General features: G+C 45.5%; 1 protein-coding gene across 3 annotated transcripts in view; it reads right to left on the bottom strand.

Annotated features, from left to right (window-relative positions):
• RALGAPA2 (Ral GTPase activating protein catalytic subunit alpha 2) overlaps positions 1-15,522 on the bottom strand; it is a 115,788-nt gene that overhangs the window by 95,445 nt on the left and 4,821 nt on the right. For all 3 annotated transcript variants that reach the window (XR_010613416.1, XM_065682595.1, XM_065682597.1), the window contains exons 2-4: positions 12,367-12,477; positions 11,682-11,731; positions 794-851 (exon numbers count right to left, since the gene is read on the bottom strand). Coding sequence is in view for 2 of the 3 variants with exons in the window: in XM_065682595.1 (XP_065538667.1) it covers positions 794-851; positions 11,682-11,731; positions 12,367-12,477 (219 nt within the window). In the remaining variant the exon portion in view is untranslated. The remainder of the gene's footprint in view (positions 1-793; positions 852-11,681; positions 11,732-12,366; positions 12,478-15,522) is intronic.

Raw genomic sequence — 15,522 nt, 5'->3', positions numbered from 1 at the left:
CCTGAATCTCTTTCTTTCACTGTCCCAGCCCTACACCAGAAATTCCTCATTTAATTCCCACAAATAGTGTGAGACAAATGAGTGTTTCACAAACATTAATGGACTAAGGTGCACAGGGAATACAGGGTATCAGAGATGAAACGAAGCTCCTTTCACTGCAGCAGCCCCATGGCTTGCACTCAGTTTAGCACAGCCTATGCTCACCTGCTGAGCAGGCCCCTGGTCACAGCCTGGGTTCTACAGAATGAGCTTCCAGGAGGTGGCAAGGGTTGAGTTCCACAGCATCCATCGTGAGGCAAGGAGCCGCACTCAGTGCTATGGGTCTGTACGGGCATCTCAGGTATGATCACATGCAAAAGACCATCAAAACATACAGATTCCACAGCCCTCCTCAATCCTAACTTGGCTATTAGTCTGAGAACACAAAGGGAAACCTAAGTAGAAAAAGATGTGTTGGTTTATGACCCCATCCTCTCGATAGCTTCCAGCACATGAAAGAGAAGGGAACAGGACACAGATAAATTCCAAGAACATAAAATTTAAAAGGCATTTGTGCAAAATCAAAGTGAAGCAGGCAACCAAACACACACAAGCCAAGGAACACACAGAGCTCTTGGAGCAGGTAAAAGCATTTTCCATATGATTTGAGATTTTTCAGCTGCAAGCCTCATGTAAGTGCTATTTGTATGGGAATACTACGGGAGTAGGTGGTTAGCAGGACCTGCAGAGCGGGGAGTGACTACAGAAAACACTGATTTTATTTAACTAGGAGCTTTAAACCCTTCCTTCTTACCTATACTGCGAAAATGCCATCGGTAAAAAATCCTCTCGGGTAGCAGCTGCAATATCTTCTGCAGGAAACAAAACTAAAAGTCACATTTTCTGTAGTGAACAGGCTCATTCAGAGGCTACAGAGAAATTAACACACAAGACATCAATGAAATGGCAATGTACACGTTGAGAACACAATAGAAAGCAAACACCTATCACAATGTAACTCTTGCCCATTACTTTACTGCCTTATAGCAGAGAAAGATACCTGGAATGGTCCTGAATAAATACCATGACACTGTCATGAACCGCTTTCCTTTCCCATCACCTTCCAATGCCTGGCATTCCTGAATATAAACTGCTTTCCAATGCAGAAGCTGCAGATTCCTAAGCAGCTCCCTTTGGGCGGCACTCCCCCTGCAGTGACCGGTAATGACCGGGTCGATACAGCCCAGATCCTGAGCTCCGGGGGCTCAGGTCTGCCTCTCCCCAGGTAAGGGGCTCTGACCCCTGGCTAAGGCAGGGCTGAAGAGCGCTGTGGTGATCTCTGCAGTGAGGGCTTTACCTGCGCCTTCAGCTGGGGAGCGGAACCGAGCTGCACAAAGCGGGGCTCAGTTAATTCCCAGCGCAGCACCCAGCAAGGCTCCTCTGTGGAACAGCGCAAGGGGCCTCGGCGGGTTTGGACTGATTGCACCAGCGGCAGCTCAGACAGGGGCAGAGGCTGTGGTCAAACCCACTCCCCCTCAGTTCTGTTACCTGCAGGGCACCACAAAGCAAAGCAGTTTAAGCACGCTCCTGAGTGCCTTCGTGAAGGGAGCCTTACCATCTTGGTGGAAAAGAGCAGCTGGGGCCACCAGACGTTGCTCTTTGTCAATTTAGTGGATGGCAATGCTAGTAAATGATCTGGACAAATCAAAGCAGCCTTCCAGTATCTGAAGGGGGCCCATAGGGATGCTGGGGAGGGACTCTTCATCAGGGACTGTAGTGACAGGACAAGGGGTAACGGGTTAAAACTTAAACAGGGGAAGTTTAGACTGGATCCAAGGAGGAAGTTCTTTCCTGTGAGGGTGGTGAGGCACTGGAATGGGTTGCCCAGGGAGGTTGTGAGTGCTCCATCCCTGGCGGTGTTCAAGGCCAGGCTGGATGAAGCCTTGGGTGGGATGGTTTAGTGTGAGGTGTCCCTGCCCATGGCAGGGGGGTTGGAACTGGATGATCTTGAGGTCCTTTCCAACCTGAACTATTCTATGATTCTATGAAAACTACCCAGGGTCTTACCTGGGTAAATACGACTTTTAAAAGGACTTTCAGTTAGCAGGCTCCAAGCATCTTTTTCCTCTTTCTTACACTATTAGCAGGACAGACTAGGGCTCAGCATGGAGGTGTGTTAGTGACACAGGGCAGGGAACTCACTGCTGTTCAGCTCCCATAAACAGTGAGGGAGCAAACATGGCTTCACATGGATCCCACAGAAAAACAGGTCTGATCTCACACCTTTCCAGCCATTGAAACATGAAATTAAGATACATTTAAATGGGAAACTAGCTTTTAACATCTACTCTCGGAAATGAGATTAAACGATGTTACAAATGACTAACAGAGCTCCTGTTCATTACCAAACAGAATCACTGAACAAAGTTCTGCACACAAAGCACCTTTGAGTTTCCAGAAATACTCCATGCAGGATGCAAATGAATGACAGGTCGTTTAGGCAACATTTGTGGGTCTTCTGCACATAAAAGCTCACGAGAGGAAGTAAAGCATCACAGCCAAGAAAGCGAGTGTGGGCATCCCTTCAGAGACAGCCAAAGTACTGCTGCTGGAAACAGCGTGCTCCAGAGATGAGACTTGTCTATCTTGACACCACCTCAGAAATGATGCACAACACTCTCAAGAGTCCTTCTGGAAATGGAGCATTCCTTTCTCCATGGCAGAAGATGGCAATGATGGCACATCCATAGACTTGGGGAACTAGACCTCAGGTCCCACTGACAGCCTGGCCTTCTTCACACCTTCACCAGGCACACGCTCCCAATAGCGTTTGGCTTTTCTAAAGGTTTACCTGGAGCAGAAACGGAGCCCGTCCCTTCCATGCTGTGGTGTGCTTTGTTTCACCCCCATGGCACCGTGGAGCAGGGAGCAAAGGAGCGGGGCGGGTGGCCAGAGGTCTGGCTCCCCATCCATGGGTAGCAGGAATGCGCTTGGAATGAAGGCTCTAACAGGCTAAAAATGAGGCCATGAGTCACACGGGGGCTTTACCTGGTAGGAAGGGGCCACGCTTCTGCCAACCAGACTGCAGGATCCGCAGACAGAGAATTATCGTTATCCATCTAAATACTGAAATAGTGGCAGCCCACCACTTCTCCAGCCCATTTCTGACCCTGAGTGTTACTGAACCCAGCACAGGGCAGAAAGGAGCTTCTGCCTGCATCCCGAATACTTCAAGTCACTGCAAGAGTGGTGGTTCTCTGCATGCAGGGTTCAGTCTGCACCCCAGTACACATCAGAGCCCGTAACACAAGAGGAAGAGCTCTGTTAAACAAAACCCCAAGACAAACTGGCAGCAAAATCTGTCTGGGTTCAAGCAGCAGAACACAATGCAGAACACAATGCAATATCTTCACATTTGTCATGGCAAGCCAGTCAAAACCACGTACATTTTGTTCCCATTGTTTGAGCCATTATGAGAAGTACAGTGGATTGTTAGAGCAAAACCAGCTTCCCTTCACAGACCCCATGAATGAGATACCTTCAGCTTGTCTTTGGATGTAAATCCCCTCTTATCTGTTTCAAACCCCTCACTTCTGAGAAGCAACTGTATTAAACTTCCAAAACCCACAGCCACTTGTGTATGAGAACATTTAACCAGAAACCTGTCAAAATCCGGCACTACTACCAGTGAAATCACGTCCCAGTGCACCGCAGACGTCACAGTAAAATTCCTTATTGTAAACCAAAACCTGTCCTTGGAACAAGTCTGCTTCCCTGGATGTGAACACCAGCACGGCTCGCTCCTGTGTCAGGAAGGAAAGTTTATGACAGCGATCTGATGACAAGCAAGTTTTCCTTGGCTGCCACAAGAAACCATACGTATTCCCAAGAGCTTGGGCCGTGTTCTGGGGGCAGTTCTGCAGTCACACACCCCAGCTGGCTCAGCTCAGTCACTAACCAGCAGTTGCTTCAGACACAGCGCAGGGGGAAACTGGGTTTCACTCAACAGCACAGCACAAACATCCTGTGTGTCACACACCGTCACCTCCACCTGAACACAAAGGTCACGTCCAGACAGTGAACCAGGACAAGGTGCAAGCTGGAAGGTGGCAAAGCTGCAGAATCAAGACCCATTCTGAAACACAACTTCATAACAGCTTGTATATCCAAGTGTTAGTGAACTGTGGGCTGTGCCAGAGGAAAACAGGAAAGCAAATGCTGGTGTGGAGTACAACCACCACCAGAACGCAAGCTCGGCTGAACTGCATGAAGCTGGCAGGGCTGGGGAAGCTAAGAACACACTTACAGGGGGGGTTCTTTATAAAACACAAACAGCCTCCCCCCAGGTGACTGAGTCAAAACAATTCAAGGGTTGACACAGCTAGCAAGGGGACGGAGGTTTCCATCTGAGGAAGGCCTCCATATCCCAACACGTTTTCATACAGCGAAAATCGAGACACTTCAGTCATTTCCCATGCTGTTCTCTGCTTCAGCATGCAAACACCAGGAAATATACATATATTTATGACGCACTTTGAAGCAACGCAAAGATGTGGTTAATTGCCTGCCTGTACTGCCACAGTGACCAGGTCACATTGCTTGCGCCACAGCCTCCTCATGAAGATAGGAAAGCTTTGCAGCACATCAGCACCCATATAAAGAACCTGACTTCAGAGCCCACATTTGCTCCTCAATGCAAACCAAGCTATCCTGGTTACAAGTCTGCACTATCAGACAGAACTTGTGCCTGTTCCAACTTCATTCAAAGCTACATCTCGAGCATTTTTTAAGCAGGAATTTCCCATGTGTGCAGGAGTAGCCAGCCGCAGGCGGTGTCACAGCGTGGCAGGGGAGCATGGACATCGCGAGCAAGCTGCGGCTGTTGTCCTGCCAACATCTCATTTCCAACAGCATTTTCCATGCCCTCCCAACCCCTGGTGTTCTAAAAACACATCCTGCTCTTCCTATAAAACAAATGACAGTTGCTTCCACTCCAGCCTAGAGCTGGAGCAGCACCGCTGTGAATCCACGCTGGCCATTGACTCCTGGTTCTGGTTTCACAGCAGACTAATAAGAAATAGTTTAAGAAACCCCACAGTGCGAAATAATATTGCTTTTTCAGAAAACACATAGATCTATTTAATGCTTAGTGCTTTGCTGCATCTATATGGTAATCCATTATAGCACACTTGAAATAGAAATTAGGTATTACTACTGATCAACACATCAGGGTATCTGTCAGTTCTTTTAACTGATTATCCATAGTTCTTTTTCTTCCGGACTTCCTGCATGACTAGGAATAATGTTCAGTTTAAACCTTAGTTTACACAGGATGCTGCTTTTTGAAAGATCTCTCTCTCTCTTTTATCGAGGTAAAATAAAAGATACCAGGGTTTCTATTTCCACAGATTCACTCTGGCTTAACCAATCCTGCAGCTCCTATGAAAAGGTCTGTTACTGTGCCAGCTTTGCTGAACCAAACCCACGGGTGGCTTCGTGCCTGTCACAGTGTGCTGAGCTGCCCTGCTGCAGAGGCAGGGCAGGCTGAGGCTGGGACCAAATCACACTGAAGACCCCTATAGCCTGGATGTTGCCTGTTGAACTTCCACAGAGGCGAGACAATAGGTGGACAATAGAGTCCCAGAGCTCTGTAACTTGCTATGCAGCCTCTTATTAAAGACCAGCCAACACAAATGTTCTTGCCGATTAAACATGCTCTCAGAGGCAATGTCAATGACAGGTTCACACTAATGTTCATCCCAGGAGAATGGATTCTGAGACAAAAATTAGCTTTCTTTGCTACAACCTGGACATCATAAGGAGCTTCTGTTAGTCAGTGCCAGGTGGAGCTGCTTTAAGCCAAGTCAAATGCAGATGAGCTCCCTACACCCCTGCTCAAGAGCTGCTCGGTGGTACCTCCACAAGAGTTTGTGTTCAACTACCAAAACCTGCAGTAAATCAGAGTTTCTCCAGCTCCTATTCACTGATTCGGGTGAAGCCAAGAGCCTGCTGCTCATGTGCCTGCAGCGCTCCAGTCTGCATGAAGGGACACTCCATTTATTGCACCACTAAATTATTCAGTTATTCATTGAGGGGAAACATCTGCCCAAAGCACGCAGGATACTCTTGCCCTAGGCACAGCATCAAATAGCAGGGTCTCTGAAGCTAGACACATGAAACATATAGCTAGAATGAACAAGAGAATGCTGTAAGAGTAACATCAATGTCATTTAAAGAGCAGCAATCAGAACCATCAGAATTACAGCAGAAGAAACTGAGGCTGGTTCAAAAAGTAATTTTCTCCATGCAGGAAGAAGGGCTGTAAGTAAGTTATTCCTATAAACAAATAAGCCCTTAGTACTCTACTGAGCCTGAGAATTAGCCAGCCAAGTGTGTGTGAGAGACTCAGGGTTAAGCAGTGGAACTGGTAATCACAGGAGGCACCGGGAATCAACTGAAAAGCTGTACCAGAGCCTATAACCGGAATTTAAAGCTGCGACTCTTAATGGTAATTTGATTTCAAGTGTAAGATAACCTGCAGATGGGGAAATTAAGCCACTGAGCTGCAGAGACATGAGGAAAATGCAAATAGTAACAGGAAAGTTAAATAAAGGGGAAAAGCTAAATAGAAGGGATAACCCCAAGAAATGGGAAACCAGGACCTGTGGCAATAAGAGCTCAACAATAACCTGACTTGCTTGTTCTTTGTAAAGATTTTTACAAGTACTTTTCACAGTGGCTGCTTTCGATACACAATTTATTTCAACAGAATTCAATTTTGCTCAGTTTTACTCTAAATGAAGGAAGCAATTAGGAGCAACAGCCTCAGATAAGCAAACCAGCCCAAGAAAATGCTGCAGATACAGAACAGCCTTTTGCACATTCATAAAAAATAGCATCACGGCACTAAAGTCCTTTGTAAAGAGTGATGAACGTGAAAGCAGTGAAGGTGTCACTGAAGCAGGGTTTATGGCATTGAAAATGACCTGCTAAAAATCACCACCGGCTTTGAGATTTGCTTTAAGCTGCTTAACCACTATTGCTAATTCACACAGGAGTCTATATAAAGCAGTCCTACAATGTGCTGGAAGAATCCAACATTTAAAACATCCGCAGCAACCCTGATGCAGTATGAACCACAGCTGTACATTTTAAATGATGTTGATGTGCATTAGTGGGCAGTGCTATACAGCAGTGCCTGCTCCTGTGCTGTGTCAGTGCAGAGCCCTGCCTGGTCACCCACACCACAGCCGGTGTTCCTCTGACACATGTGGTGTATTTACTGTGCCTGGTCTGAATCTACTTTTCCAAAGGGCTCCTAACAGACTGTAGCCAACTACAGACCTATACAGCATTAGCACCACCATTTGCAGAACGAGTAACTTGTGCACACTCGCAGTAATAAACTCAGGTTGCTTCTGTAGCCGTTACATTTCCATTCTGGCAGCAGAGCAACCTGTGCTGCAGTGATTTATACCACATCTTAATCCTCTGAGTACATGGCCATTTGCAGTTTATATTTAGATGTGCTCCTAAGGACAGCACCACTGTATTGAGACCAGTACCCACTGCTATAGGACACGGAGCAAAAAGTACATTGGGCAAGTTCCAACAGTTTATTGATGATCAGCTCTGGGAAAACGCTCTGTGTTGTAGAGAAGCCAAAGCAGAGCATGAACCTGAGAGTGTGCAATGCCCGCGCTGCAGAGGCTCCCCGCACATTCACATTCCAGTTTACATCACCTGCTGGGTACATACTGGGGACACTCCAGAGGAGAGCTGGGACGGATGCATTAGCATTTTGCTGCTGAGCTTGTACAGGAGGCGGAACAGACAGCTCTGTGCCTGTTCACCACCCCTGCTGGCCTCAACTCACTTCAGCAGGGCGAGAGCCATTCAGGGGCAGGCTGGGCCTGGCACACAGAAGGGTCTAGAAGCACAGTCACTGCACAGCACGAGCTATGTCAGGGCTGTAATTCCACAGATCCTGTGCGAAGTCGTGCTTCCCTGTGTCTGGCCTCACTCTCATCTTCTCCAAGTTCAAGGAACCACAAATTCCACAAGAAACATGGACTTGGAGCAATTAAGAGCTCACAGCAAAACCAAAGCTTATTGTACAAGCTCTATGAAACCCACAGTATGCCTTTGTAAATAAGGAGCTGTGAAACACGAGGGCACTTCATGCTACATCCGTATGCACTGCTACAAAATAAACAAGCAAAGCAATCTGCGCTGAGAGGCTTTCTCTGTACATACCCCCGGGGCAGTGGGGGCACTCAACCCACCACTACCTACACTCAGCACAGACCTGAGCTACACTGGCAGGACCTGAGAAAGTTCTAACAACAACAGCAGCTATTGTGTCTTTGGGAAGCTTTCCTGCACTAGAAAGTGTATCTGAAATGATAAGAATAAACTATTTCATACAGCCAGCATGTTACATCAGTGCAGTGAATGCCGCATCAGCACAAGAGATGCGGCTGTGCTTAACCCATAAAACAATCATAGAGAATGGGAAGAAACTGATCTATCTGTGCATTATATCAACCTATCAGCCTGCTCATACTGCATTACCAGTGCAAAAAGAACGCAGCCTCAGAGGAATCGGTACCTGATGCTGCAAGACAAACCCCTTTATAATTAAAATAAACCCGAGCTTTCACACTCAAATGATGGCACAGAACTTCCATGGGGCCCAGAAACCTTGCAGAACTGCAGTGCACCTTCTGTGACCCACAGTGCTCAGTGTAACAAGCAGTGCCCCCAAATCAGAGGGAACACAGGAAATGCTATCAACGCGTTCTGAGCACACACTACAGTCTGGAGGTAACTAGGCCTCACCAGAGAACAGGCAAATTCAGTTCTCACATGATTCGGCCTTTGAGATGATACAGGGAAAAATAATACAGCTAACTATAGGCACTGTATCATTTCATGAGTACCTATTTGGCAAAAGACGAGGCCAAAGCACCTTAGAGAACATGAAGTTAGATCTAAGAACTTTGTTATATTAAGTGTAACAAAGTACTTTACAGAACGAACCGTTAACCTTTCGTGTTACCCCCTTCTGATTCATATTTCTTCTTTAATACGCTGTTTGATGTTACTGTGAGTGGCCAGGCTGTGTAGCTGCCATGTAAAATTAAATCTCCAGGAAACTACAAGGGAACCAACACCGTTTCCAGGGGATTTATGGAAAAGGCATTTGTTACTTTTACCTCCTACCCACACTAGGTGTCAGTAGAACAGCAGCAGCACCCCCCGAGCCACCGGGACAGGCAGAAGTCAATTCCTCCCGCAAATACTGCTACTGATTCCCGAAATGTTAACCCTCAGCTCCTGGACTCCAGCTCTGTTAATCCTCAGTAATTACCTATTTAGCTAATTAGAAGGAAACTCCAGGCACCCTCTGGCTCAGCTGCCACCAGATGAAACATGGGCAGCTTAACAACCCATTAGTTGGGTTTCCTACGGATTGCAGTATGAATGTTTCATTTCTTGGCATTTACATCTTCTCCTGTCCTGTGCTGAGGCTGCCGTACCCTCTGTCGGTGTGTTAAAAGGCCCTCTAAAGAACTGTTCTCCTACAGGTGAGCAAGTGTTACAAATGGAGTGCAAACTTACTTCAGTAGATGAACACCAAGAAGCGATCCCTCCAAAATCCACACAAGTATCCAAAAGGATTTCTTCTTCCCCAGGGCTGCCGACAACCAGGCTGTAGCATAATTCCCCCAGACTGAGACCCAAAGCAACACCGTGTTCCATATAACTATGGATTTTTCTCTTCTTCATACAGACTGTTTTCCTGATGTTTCTAAGCAGCGTTAGATGTGTGGTTCCCAGCACCATGGACTTCGAGACCCAGGAACGCACATGTGTTCACTTTAAGCGGGTGAGTAACCATCAGCTATTTGCCATTTAATGACACAGCCACTGAAATTACTTATTCCAGACACAGCACAAGGGCATTAATGAGCTCCCATTAAGCTGCAGAGCCCTGCTCAGGAGATGCGGCCATACCTTTACCACCGGGGTGGGAGGAGAGGGAAGAAGAGTGTCTCCTGCCCAAATATGGCACTAGCAGATGTGTGAGCTCCTGCTCTTCAACACCGCCCCATGCAAAGCCTAAAGCAGGCTCTTTTACTAATAAATAGCAGAAAACATGATTCAATTTTAGATTTCAGTGCGAAAATGCAGCCTGGTAGTGAGAGGAGCGAGTCAGAGACAAACTGGCCACCTTATAAACATCAGAAGATGAGACCACAAAAATCCAGCACTTCATGTCCTCATTTTCATGGCCATGTTTCATATTACAGCATGTTAAGCTAGACAGCATCATTCTTCTTGTCAGGATAAATATTATTGTGACTACAAGCTATACATTAAAGCAATGGATTTTTTTCCATTTTTAGAGGGAGGGAAGAGTTCAGAACATGTAACCTCCATTTTAACTTCAATTTCTAGAGTCCCATTGAAAGTTTGGGGCTTTTTTTCCCCTAACACCCATACCAAAAAAACCCTAAACTATAAAGAAAGACTAACACTTTTGTGATGCAAGACTCAAGTAAAATGTTAGCAGATGGATTAAACAAAGAGAAATCAATAGGAGATGTGTGTATTTACCCTTAAGAAAGAAATCAGGCCAATTATTTACCTAATGGGTTGTTAAAAAAAACACCCAAACCAAAACCCCTATAGGCACCACTGATCCTGGCTTCAGACAGGCAGAGCTTCTGCTGTGTGCTTGTAAGACGTTTTATATGTCAGGCTTTCATCTGGTCCAGTGATGTTTTCTCACACCCAAGTATACTTAGGTAATAACTGATTGTAGAGGTCCCTGAGAAAGTGATCTATCACAGTCTACTCTTCTTTAAATCAAAGACACCCAGGTTTGACTCTGCTAAAGTTAACTGGCCAACATGTCCTCCCTGGACACTGCAGACACTGCGAGTGCTGGCACTGGGAAGAGTACGCTTCTGGGGGGAAAAGATGCTCCTCTTTAATAAATCACATTTTAAACATGAAGTCATTAAAAAAGTTAAATTAACATTTCACACACTCAGCTCAAACTGCTATGCAGTAGTTGACAACTCTTACTCATTTTGTTTTCCTTGTGCTGCAGGACTGAATACTGCAGGTGTAACAGATGCCTCCATGTGAAAGGAGCAGAGCCCAAACTCCTGCTGCGAGACATTCAACATAAACATGACACTGAACTTCACACTGACAAAGCACACGGAGCAGAACTGCTCTTTCGAACTAGCCCTCCATGAGGCACAGAAGCAAGAACTTAACTCAAAAAAACTGCTCCCAAATTCTACTGAGAGAAACCAGGACACTTCCGAAGAGGTGATCCGCAGGACAGGTATCATTCATAATTACAGTATTGATTCTGTATTATTTACAGATAAATGACAGTAACGCACCTGTCATGGATCAAAATGACTATCAAGAAATTTTGATGAAATCTCGTAGCTCTGGATATTCATTCAACCAACATTCCCATTGCATAATAAACTGTTTATTGTCATTGTATCTGCAAGCCTAACACCCCCCCCAGTTCTCCTCTGCCTCCCACTTTCTATAGTCACGGACACCTACTGTCGGTTTGACTGACATCTGGCTTCGCCCCTCATTGTAAAGGCCTAAGTAAGCATATAATGACAGTGAGATTTAAAATAAAAAGTAGCTGGAAAACTTACTTCAAAAAGAAAGAGAATGGAGTCCAGCTCCTCCCTTTGTGATTTATTCCCTGCAAGGCAGAAAGCAACAGTTTGCCATAAATACATGGTATGAGACAGATGGCAAAATCACACTGTGACTCAACTGAAGTCAAAGATGTTGCACTCTGCTTATTTTATTCATCTTTAATAGCAAAAGAGCAAGATGCTTCCAGACTTCAGTGCCCCTCCCTCTCGAATCCGAGTGAGGGACCACTGGAGTCCAGGTCACCGTGCCCATCTCCAAGCAAACGGCCATTCCTGCCAACAGAGCTCCAGCACTGCGCTTGGTCTGTGCATCTCTGACACTGCTTGAGCTGAACAGACATCTGCTTAACTGCAGGCTGAAGGCTTCAGCACTTCAAAACGAGACAAGAGGATGTGTATGCAAATGCACAAGACTGATTCTCGAGCTGAAGTGACACTTCACCATAAAAATGTATTTAGAATTCTTTTCAGTTACAACATTTCAGAGCAATTTCTGTGCTCATCTCTCTGCTACCATAAAATTAACATGATTAATACTAATACTGTACTGCACAGAACCATTAATGCAAATAGAGGTAACTGTGGACTAGATAATCACCTGATAAGCTCTAACAGAATGCTGTTGAGAACAGTTGGGGAAAACTGACTCAACAATTGGTGGCAAACCTCTAAAACTTACCTTTTTGTTTCAAGCTATTTTCCAGTGTTATGAAGTTTTCATAGAATACAAAATAAATTTGAGAATAATTGTTCTCAAAAAATTGCTTCAGGTCACTCCCGTCCACAATATCTGAAAAGAGGAACAAAAGGAGTCATTGCACAACATCACAAAGCTGGAAGTCACTGTCTTCCTGCAACTTGAGTGTTAGAGAATGAAATAAATGCAATACAAAACCATTTCAGTGAGTTCATCGGATATTCTGCACCAAACTGTGATTCCATCCTTGCAAGTAAAACAGGGACATTTCCATTTGCACTTCATTGATGAAAGTTTGTTGTGTGGCTGAAGTCCACTGGGTTTCCATAAACAGAAACAGAAAGGAGACGGGCTGTGTCTTGGCTATCAACCTAATGGCTTCTGTGGCATAAACAAGCAGGTACTAGGGGAAAAGACAATCACCAGCAGAGATTCCTGTATGCAAATTGCAGACTGTCTGACAAGCAGATCAATTCAGAAAACAGCAAATTCCCAATTCATTTTGATGGAAAGCCAGGCGTGCTCCCTTCCCTGAGCCTCGGCTTGGGGCTGGCATTTGAAATGAGTTTATTCAGTAAGAAGAAAAGAAAAACCCTAATGTTTTCTAAACCTGCCACTTGCAAAACACACTTGAACATCACCTGCTCTTCACTGAACTGATTTGGTCAAGAAAAGCAAGATGATTCCACCCCAAAGTAAGAAGATAAAGAGCAGGAACCATTAACAACACAGCTTCTCACTGAAATTTCACCTCTCAAGAAACTCATTCATTAACCAAGACAAAGCAATTGCAACACAACCCAGTAATATCACACAACTGCAGAAGAGGGAATGATTTTAGTCTTGGACAATGTGGAGGGGGGGTTAATTATCACCTTTTTGGTAGTAGGGCATTGCCTGGTTGCTCGTGCTATGGAAACAAGCAGGGCATGGAAACTCTTTTACATGATATCTGTTTCCTACGAGCTACTGGTCTCGAATTTGTGAGCTAAGTGCAATTATTCCCCTCTCTGAATGCGTCCTGTTAAACACAACTCTAGGAGAAAACAAGGCTTCCATTTACAAGGATTTCATATGAAGGGATGAGGTCATTAAGAGCTGAACAAAAAGGAAACTTTCCCTTTAAGCTGTGAAAGGAGGAGAAAGGAACTGCCTGATCAGAAAAAGCAAATTCTCCTTTTCTCTATGGGTGACTCATGTGTTGCTCTGCTGTCAGGAGGCATTGGAGCACTGCAGCCCTCTCCTGCCGAACCATGGTGCTCCTCACATTCCCTCGCAAGGTGTGCAGGAAAACCTTCTCCTGCCTTAGAAGCACCCAGCAACAACACCCCCATTTACTACCCCAAGAGCTGATATTCACTCTGAAAGTAAGATTTTATTGCAGTCCTGCATGCAAGTTGTCATCCTGACACCACTGCCCACTTCACCTAAAACATAATATCCAGTATATAAGGAATAAGCCATACACCCAGTAATTCCATTGATCAAAGACAGAGCTTTCTTGGGCATTTTGCCCCCAAATTCCTTATTTGCTGCACACATTAAGAAAACACAGTTTCTTTACTCCTTCACCACACATGCTCATGGTGAGGAGCAGTGGAAAGCCACAGTGAGCACGAGCGCTTCCCCCTGCGCCGGTGGGCACAGGAGGGCAGAGGTGATGGCTCTGCCAGCTAAACCGACAGAAACCAGGACAAGACGGAGCTTCTCAGGAGGGCTCATGGAAAGTTGGCAGGAGGCCTGAGACAGTCACTTGGCTCACTGCTATACGTATGTTCAGCTTGTGGCAGGGTAAGGCTCATTTTCTGCTTTCCAAATGGAAAACACCAGTGAAAGTTTCATGCACTATTTATCATAAAAAACAACAAAACACTGACTTTAGGGAAATCATATTGACTGAAGAATTTAGAAGCATCCAAGGAAACTAAACTGCAGGGCTGGGATTGAATTGCAGGTATTAGGTAATATTTTTATATTTACTCATAAGTAGCTCTCAGGTTACTCCTGCTGAAACCAGCCACCTAGCGAAGCCAGAGCTCTGAGCAAGCTGGCAAACACTGTCAGCCATCAGATACATAATGGTTTTCCAAACCCACATATATGCTAACGGCATTCCCCAAACACGGATAGGTGATCCATTGGCTGATGCTGCCCATGGGCACTTTACAGCTTTTACAGCAATATACAGGAGATAATGAGGGTGCACATGATATTTCTTCCATATAAAACATGGAGCAGTTGGCTCATAAGGTAACTGCGAGTCACCATTACTTGCCTTACTGAAGCTGAAAGTTTAGGGAAACAAACTACCCAGGTACTGTTGAATAAGAATCTGGGTTTCCTGACAAGCTCTCCTTACCCTTCTCATATGACTAAATCTGCAGGGACAATCATCCTGTCCTTAGCAAGGCAGAACCTTCCTTTTTCTGTTAACTCCAAGTGTTGCTGCAGTCACTTAAGTAATCAAAATCCTCCCTTCATTCCATGAACTTCCAAAGTCCCTTGCCTTCATGTTATTCACACAAAGTCCTCTCAGTCCTGAAGGGTTTTCTTTAGCTCAAATACTTCAGAATTAAAGCAGATGTAGAGACAATGGTGCAGTCGTACCCCGGTTAATTATAAACTTTTATTACTACTCCTGCCCCAGAAATTACAAACAGATTTTACCTTCAAAAAGGTGCATCAGCATGGCAACATCCTATACTAACCCCCTCTGGTTAGAACAGTCTCTACAATAACTGAACACCTCCAATTTCACATGAAACCTCAGGATAAGGGCTGTTCTAGACTCAGCAGGAAGGCTGGAAGCAGTCACTTCTGAGTGTCTCTAAATGAAAACCTCTCCTAAGCCCATGCCATAACTGGAAAACCCCACTGCTCTCCTTCAGTACTCGTTCCTGGGCTTGGCAACGGCACCAATCTGCTGCTGCTTTCAAAGCAACATTATCATCCTTAACAATATCCAGTTCAAGAAAATTCAAGCCCCGTAATTCAGCTTCAGCACCGTCCCCATCCCAGGCAGCTCGCAGCGATTCACCAGCGGCTCTGGGGAAGTGCCCACTCTTTGCTGTTTCTCAGTGTAATGTGCATGGTGGTGGGCAACTTGGAGCACCAGGGTCTGTTCACAGAGACAACCTC

The sequence above is a fragment of the Lathamus discolor genome, chromosome 5 (genome assembly GCF_037157495.1).
Source record: "Lathamus discolor isolate bLatDis1 chromosome 5, bLatDis1.hap1, whole genome shotgun sequence".
Taxonomy (NCBI): Eukaryota; Metazoa; Chordata; class Aves; order Psittaciformes; family Psittacidae; genus Lathamus; species Lathamus discolor.
The sequence above is the reverse complement of the archived record's forward strand: the minus strand, read 5'-3'. Positions and strand labels throughout refer to the sequence as shown.